The following is a 7,663-nucleotide window of genomic DNA, read 5'->3' as shown; positions in this document are numbered from 1 at the left end:
GGAGGTAAGTAGCAAATATCCCCTGCTCTTTAAAGAGAGAGAAACTAAAATAAGGAGTCCAGAGTGAGTTAATTCCCAATGCTGAAAAAAAAAGTGAACTGAAGATGTATCAATATACAGTTAGTGTCTCCAAAGCAGAGACCCACCTAGGTAATTCAAGTTCCAGGTAGATCTTTTAGTTTCACATTTATAGATTAACTAGTTAACCAAAATTTCATTTTTTCTTTTGTTTACATAGCCCTAATCTTAGAAATTCTTACTACAGGTCATTTTTAAAACCAGCTTCAAAGAAATCTATAATCAAATAATAACTTTCCTTGGTCCTTCAATTTTTTAAAACGGTAACCCCTAAATAAGATATTTTTAAAATTTTCATTTTCCTCTATCTTCCTACTATTCAAATCTCACTTTATGTTCCAGGCAGCTCTGGCAATGAAGACACCACAGAAAATATTATTTATAGTAAATTTTATTTTCACTGATATTTCATTTAACGTAATTTCAAAGTTAGGTCTGTGCTCTAAGATGAACAAAAGAACAGATACACAGTTTCTCTAGGTAGGGTATGGGGTTTCAGGGTCCCAATGTTGACACTTAACATTTACCCCTTGAGATTTATGTAAAAATACAAAAAGAAGAAATAATGTCAACATACAAGAATCAAATTATATGAGGGTATTATAACAATAAGCATTTATGTTGTAGGATACCCACCTCTCTAGGACTGTAATAATAATGACTAATATTTTCCCCTGCAGAGTCAGTATCTTTTTTTTTTTTTTAAGTAAAATGTCAGTATATGTGAAAATGCTGCATTTATTTCTCCTAATAGACTAAAAATAGTGGAAGTTCTTAAATTCTTCTTGAGTCCAAGCTGGGACATGACTATGACTAATGGGGTTTGCTGAACACACTAATTCCAAGTTTGGCGACCATCAGCAAACTGTTAAAAAAACAACAACACAAAGCAAAAATGTCAGGTAAAGAACAGAACAGGCACTTACTATTTTTTTAAAGGATTAGGATTCTGCGGGTCTCTCACCACACAGTGAGCAGGTGCCAAGCAGGCAGAGATGGGACTTCCATCCCTGGGGGCACCAAAGAAAAAACATGCCGCGGGGCAGTCTTGTGCTGAGGCCTTAAAACAGTACGTACAGCTGGCGATCCTGATCTCACTGCCAATAATTCAGAGATGAGAAAACTGGAGGGCAGGGAAACCCAGGCCTCCCCACGGTCACAGAACTAGCTCATGGTGGATCTGCAGCCTCCTGGTTTACTCCTCCTGACCTCGGTTTGCACTGACTACAAAACATTTTGCTTGACAGCATTATAACTACAACCAAAATCATAGCTATAGGTAATCCTTTCCCAAAACAGAGTTTTAAAAATTCCCCTATCTTCAGTGTCTCTTTACTATGCTTAGGACTACATTAAAAAAAAAATCTGGTTTGGATTTTATAATCAGTTAATTAGAAAACAGGAATCAATAAAAATTTCCTTTTAGCGAAATTTTGTATAATAAAGGGCATCCAAACAACTAAGAAATATGAACCCACACTGAATGAGCAGCCGTTATAGCTTAGCACTGAGGCTTCTCCCTCTGTAGGGAGGAGCCAGGATGGACCAGAGAGCAAATGTGAAAGCAAAACTATTTCCATAGTGAATGAATATATTCCACTTTTTCACTTTGCCATTAAATCAGCTATTTTTGCAGTTTCTCCTATTTGTGCATAAATGAGATCATTTTAGTTGATGCCCAGCATCAGGTATATTGAAACAGGTAAATCTGAGGGTGTATAAAGTATTATGAGCATTAAACTAAAATCTATGTAGGAAAGAACAGCAACAGAACAGAAAGTACCTGGCACCTGCAATTAAGCCCGCAGGCATAAATTTTCCAGAGTGGTAGAATCTCATTCCCATAATGCCAGCTAAGGTTCCAGATGTAACTGATGGGAAAGAAAAAGAGGCAAAGATCACCACATCTTGTATTTGGGAGAACTAAAATAAGTGACCAAAGTCCCACCCTTCTTTCAAGTGCCACACCTCATCTCAGACCCCTCATTACCCACGTCCTGGGAGACTAAGCACAAATACTAGATATAAGGCCCTCACAGTCCGGGCCCAGCCAATCTGTACCATGGAGAGCAAACTGCAGGGAAACTGGAGCATGTAGGGATATCAATTAAGAAACTTCCGCCGAAACCGGTTTGGCTCAGTAGATAGAGCATTGGCCTGCGGGCTGAAAGGTCCCAGGTTCAATTCCGGTCAAGGGCATGTACCTTGGTTGCAGGCACGTCCCCAGTAGGAGATGTGCCGGAGGCAGCTGATCGATGTTTCTCTCTCATCGATGTTTCTAACTCTCTATCTCTCTCCCTTCCTCTCTGTAAAATCAATAATATATATATATGAAACTTCCTCAGGAGTGCAGGGAAAAGAGAGGATTCCTGGGATGAGAAGAGTGGCCATGGAGGTAGAGGAAATAATCTGGGACATGTGTTCCAGGTAGTGTTGATACGACTTGCTGATGAGTTCGAACAGCCGTGGGCAAACTACGGCCCGCAGGCCGCATCCAGCCCGTTTGAAATGAATAAAACTAAAAAAAAAAAAAGACCGTACCCTTTTATGTAATGATGTTTACTTTGAATTTATATTAGTTCACACAAACACTCCATCCATGCTTTTGTTCCGGCCCTCCGGTCCAGTTTAAGAACCCATTGTGGCCCTCGAGTCAAAAAGTTTGCCCACCCCTGAGTTAGAATGACAGAGGGGAAGAGTGCAATCAACACCCGAATGGAGGGGGAACACCAGAAGACACAATGTGTGTGAGCAAGTGAAGTCAGGCCTGGAGACATCTAGATTTCAAGCAGACAACTGTGCAAATATGAGTCAAGCGTGGCCCTAACCAGTTTGCTCAGTGGAGAGAGCTTCGGCCTGCAGACTCAAGGGTCCCAGGTTTGATTCTGGTCAAGGGCACATGCATGCAAGGTTGTGGGCTCGATCCCCAGTAGGGGGCGTGCAGGGGCAGCCAATCAATGTTCTCTCTCATCATCGATGCTTTTCTCTCTCTCTGCTTCTCCCTTTCTCTCTGAAATCAATTAAAAAAATTTTTTTTTAAAAAAGAGTCAAGCTTGGAGGAGAGATAAATTTGTGAGTCATCCGTATATTGGTGGTAATTTAAGGCCTGGGCTTCAATGATATTGTCAAGCAAGAAAGTATAAAGAAAATTTAAAAAAGGCCCAGGCCTTAAGTACTTTAATACTTAGTGGCAAAAATAGGGGGAGAGGGGTCAACAAAAGAGAACGAGAAAATAAAAAGGAAGACCAGGAGAGTGAAAAATGGATTGCATTGGTATATTGTATTGAGAGCAGCTAAAAGGCCAAATAAAATGACTAATAAATATACACTGGATTTTGAAAAATACAGGTCACTGGCAGCCTCAGAGAGTTACGTATTTCCATGACAAAAGGTACAGAAATGGAGACTAAAGTGGATCAAGAATGTATGAGAGGTGTGGAAATGAAGACAGGAAGTATAACAACTTTTTCTAGAGAAGTTTCTGAAGGGGAAGGAGAATGGCAGCAACTGAAAAAGGAAGTAGGTTCACGAAAGGTCCTCTTTTTTTTAAATGGGTGAGATGAGCACATCTGAATATCAATTTGAGGAATCCGTCTGCAAGGTGGAATGCAAGTAAGAGATGGCATCAGTGACCGTGTAAAGTTCCAAGAAGGTATGGCAGAAGAAACCCAAACTGGGATGAAGGGTCTGGCCTTGGAGAGGAGTGGAGTAGGACCAGGGAAGGACTGGAGGTCAACGTCATGAAGCTCGCAGTCCCCGTGTGATGACTGCTATTGTTTCTTCAATTAGGCAATGAGGGTCATTTGCTAGAGTGATGTGGGATCACAAATGGGAAAGTAGGTCTGAAAGTCATTCTGGAGCTGGAGTGAGGGGGCTGTTAGGCAGAGCTGAGAGCTGGGCACCTCCTCCCTCCCTAGCACACCCCACACCAGCCATCGCCGCCTTCCCTCCCCAGCCCAGGCAGATTTGTACAAACCACTCTGTTAACATGCTTGTTCTCCACCACACTTGTAAGGGAGTTAGAGCCACATGTTCTCTCATACTATGAGTTTGTGGAGACACTGAGGAACCCACACTCCTAGCAGACTGTCAGACACATGGGTGGAGCTCAATAAAATGTACCAAAAGCCACCCTGATAAGAAGTAATCTTCCCTCCCCTGCACTCCTCACTGTCTGTGCTACTCACCGGGCATATCAACAGCCCCGCAGAGTCACTTTTTACGCACAGGCTCCTTGAAGGCAAGGCCTACCTCTTCCATGGTTAGCTTACTGCCAAAGGGCTAATGATTTGAAAATGGGGGAAATGCAATATTGATAAAACGTAACCCAGACACGTGACCCTTTAGTGATGCTCAAACAGTCTTTAATGGGCAATCACAATGATTAAGAGACATATACTTGCCTTACATAAGTCTAATACTAACTTCACTGGGTAAATCTAAATTCATGAGGTATGAAAACCTTTCCACATTCTGTACATAAAAACAGAAACCAGCATAACCATCTCCCTCCCTCACCATTTAAAAACCTCCCTTGAACTGGGCAGAAGCAGTGAAACTGTCTTAATGTGAGGAACCTGACACATCCCACCACACTAGGGCCTGTGGTAGAGTATTCTGGATAGCTAGCTGACTCGGGAGGGCGTGAAGCTGACATACCTAGGAAAACCCAAATGTTCCTTGGATCCTGAGACAGCTGATAAGCACCCAGGCCTGCTAAGCCACCGAAGAGGAGCCCAGCAGCCAGGGATGGGACGCTACCTGGAGGAAAGCAAACACACGTCATATTGTGGTGTCAGGCACTCATTCATTGACAGAATCCACCAGCCTTCCCTTCCTGACAAAGGAAAATAGCAAAGAGAACTCCCAACACAGATCACAACCAAGTTCTCAAGCATGAAAATGTTGGGGGGAGTTTGCTAAAGAGCTCAAGTAAAATTACCAGAGAAGTAAGGCTCAGATCATACCATACCACACACCACACCAGAGCACTCCTCTCTCCTCTAGTAGGGAGGGTACTTTCACCAAAGAAGAAAGGCTCCTACTCCTTATTAAAGCACCCATTTAAGAAACAAAAAATTATGGCAATTTGGGGTCCATTCATGTATTGCCTTTATGTTGTATTTTAAAAGAAAAAAAAACATGTATTTGTATTTGCAGTTTGCACCCCTGAAATCAATCCATATCATGTTTGAATGCCATACATTTTACACATGTACTATCCATGCACATGTATTTTTATGTGTGCACATTTATCATCAGATCTTTTGTACATAGTGGCAGTATTGTAGCGGATGAGAAAATATGTTTGGTATCTCAGCAATTTTGCATTCTTCTGTCTCAAATAAAAACATTTTGATCTAAAAAAAAAAGAAGAAGAAAGGGAAGGAAAAGAAAGGAAAGGAAAGGAAAGGAAAGGAGAGGAAAGGAAAGGAAAAGGAAAAGGAAAGGAAAATAAGAAGGCCTCTTAAACAGGCCTGGTTAATCCGTCAAAGACTGGGGGAAATCCCAAAAGGAGAAGGAAATGGTTAGTAAATGAAAAAATTATTTGGAGAGTAAGAATTCTGGTGTGTGTGTGTGTGTGTGTGTGTGTGTGTGTGTGTGTGTGTCAGGGTAGAAATATGTGGGCTGACACACCCCTGCCAAATTTAATAAGGAGACTTCAAAAATTGAGTATGTGAAGACTAGACGTTTCCTGCTACTTAAAGAAAAGAGCACAGAGATGGCACTCGGGGTCAAATGGTAGCTGACGATAATAACAATCTGCTACCACTCCTGCCCAGCACCTTTAGACAAAGAGGCAAAAACAAGTGGTTCGATAAGAAGCCTGGCTTAGCTCAGCCAGACAACCCAAAGGCAAGTGCAGGAGCAGCCACTACAGGAATTGCTACAGGACTGACAGTAAGCCTGAACTCAAGCTAGAGGGCCTAAAGCAAACCTGATTCAAATAAGACTGCGCTTTGGGGGCCCTGGGGACTCACTCTCCACCAGGAACAATGTGAAGATCCTAAGAAGTCAATCACTAGAAACCATACCTGCTTTGGCATAGCCAATGATCCCACCAGAAGCAACCAGTGCTGCATAGCCAAAGCCAATCCAATGTAAAGGCACTCTGGAAACAAGAATAAAACATCAGTGCCAACCATGTCTTTAAAAAAACAAAGACCCACAATCACAGACTGGGACTAAAAGGTCTTCATTACAGAATAATGCTGTCACCGTAGAAATGAAAACAAAGCCCAGAGGTTAGATGGCTAACCTAAAGTCACACAAATAGTCAGTGGCAGAGACGGGGCTCAAACCGTGACCTGTGTGTCCATCCTCCTGCACCCAATTCTGCCCCAGCAGTCCACTGGGGACAAAAACTCGGTCTGAGAAGCTCTTGGCTACTCCACCCCGTCCCCACCCCCACCCGGCCCCCCACTGTGCACTTACAGTGGGCCGGAGTCCTTCTGCATTGTTCTCTCTCGCGCTGTCCAGGAAAGAGACTACACCGCGGGCACCTGCAAGGAGGGTCTGGGTCAGAGGTGGTTACTAGCACAACTCAACAGGCAGGAAGGAGGGAGTCCGCGCTCCAGCTCCACCCCTTAGCAGCTAAGAAGTAATGGGCAATTACCCAGCCCCCCTAAAAGTCCGTTTCCTTCCTTGTCCCATGAGGATAACAACGACGCAACTGTATTGGGGCTGCTCTGGGCATTACTTGGCATAATAAGCAAAAGTGCTGAACCAATCACTTTGGTAATAACCTTAATTCTAATAGCATAGGCCCACAGGAAACGGAACAAAATTCACTGACCAGAGCTGCACGGGCTGAGTTAACCTTTCAGCACTTAACCAAGTTATGTATTACCAAAACGGAAAGCTAGTATCTTCTGTGCCCTTAGTTCAACTACTTTAAGTTGCCCCTTTCAGGGGAGAAGGGGGCTGCTTTTCTTTGCTCCAAGAATCAAACTATTCCAATATTTAACGTTTGTAAAACTTTTAAACGGTTATTTACTTTTGCTACCGACTCAGTTCTTATGAGGTGGAGAGGGAGGATAAAATATGGGAAAACTCAAGTCATAATTACATTACATACACCCTTGTTAAAGCAACTCCTAATTTCTTAAAGAAACGCATCTGACATCCAGTGAGGCTAAGACCGAACGCAACACCCACGCCCGCTTCGGTCCATTCCGTGGGTCTAAGGAGGGGCGTGGATCCCGCCCGTCATTACTCAAAGCGGCACTGAGTTACCTAGGTTTTTAAGAAGAAGCAATAAAATCTCCAGGGAGCTAACCAGCACTACGCTATTTGCCTCAAGACCTCAGGCTTCCGCAAGACCCACAGCCTGTGGCATAGCCTGTGCTGGAGAAAGCAGAAAGCGCGACCAGAAAAGCCACCGCGACGCAGCCCACAGCCCCGCCTGGCTCCAGCGGACGGGGAGCTCGGGCAGCAAAACCCCTTACAAATCCCCCAAAGTCCCAACAGGTTCATAAGAGTAACTCCAAGTACCTGACCGCCTGCCCAGAGGTCCGCGCCGGTGGAGGACGAGCAAGCCGTGGGCGGGGACTCCGGCGCCGGAAATGTCACCAGCACGCGCGCT

The 7,663-nt window shown here is 43.7% G+C and overlaps 1 protein-coding gene across 2 annotated transcripts; it reads right to left on the bottom strand.

The window, feature by feature from the left end:
* Positions 1–451: 451 nt before the first annotated feature.
* LOC102771896 (transmembrane protein 14C) lies at positions 452–7,657 on the bottom strand. 2 transcript variants are annotated; one of them, XM_006758746.2, is made up of 6 exons: positions 7,573–7,657; positions 6,514–6,581; positions 6,114–6,190; positions 4,738–4,839; positions 1,862–1,949; positions 452–943 (listed from the first exon to the last, which is right to left on the bottom strand). In XM_006758746.2, the coding sequence occupies exons 2-6, from the start codon at positions 6,534–6,536 to the stop codon at positions 892–894; spliced, it is 342 nt and encodes a 113-aa protein (XP_006758809.1). In that variant the 5' UTR covers positions 6,537–6,581; positions 7,573–7,657; the 3' UTR covers positions 452–891. The 2 variants fall into 2 exon arrangements, with proteins under 2 accessions (XP_006758809.1, XP_015416155.1); XM_015560669.1 differs by lacking the exons at positions 6,114–6,190; positions 7,573–7,657 and adding an exon at positions 6,695–6,957.
* Between the last annotated feature and the right edge of the window lie 6 nt (positions 7,658–7,663).

Source organism: Myotis davidii, unplaced genomic scaffold (assembly GCF_000327345.1).
Source record: "Myotis davidii unplaced genomic scaffold, ASM32734v1 scaffold1413, whole genome shotgun sequence".
NCBI classification, from domain to species: Eukaryota; Metazoa; Chordata; class Mammalia; order Chiroptera; family Vespertilionidae; genus Myotis; species Myotis davidii.
Note: the sequence above shows the minus strand (reverse complement) of the source record. Positions and strands in the feature narration are given on the sequence as shown.

Excerpts from the sequence above, each read along its gene's own strand:
- LOC102771896 (XM_015560669.1), bottom strand. The coding sequence starts at position 6,732 with ATGGGACAAGGAAGGAAACGGACTTTTAGGGGGGCTGG. Across the intron at positions 4,840-6,513 it reads CAGAAGGACTCCGGCCCACT|GTAGCGTCCCATCCCTGGCT; the intron begins GTAAGTGCACAG and ends GCTTTCCTCCAG. Across the intron at positions 944-1,861 it reads GGCTTAATTGCAGGTGCCAG|TTTGCTGATGGTCGCCAAAC; the intron begins GTACTTTCTGTT and ends TTTTTTTAACAG.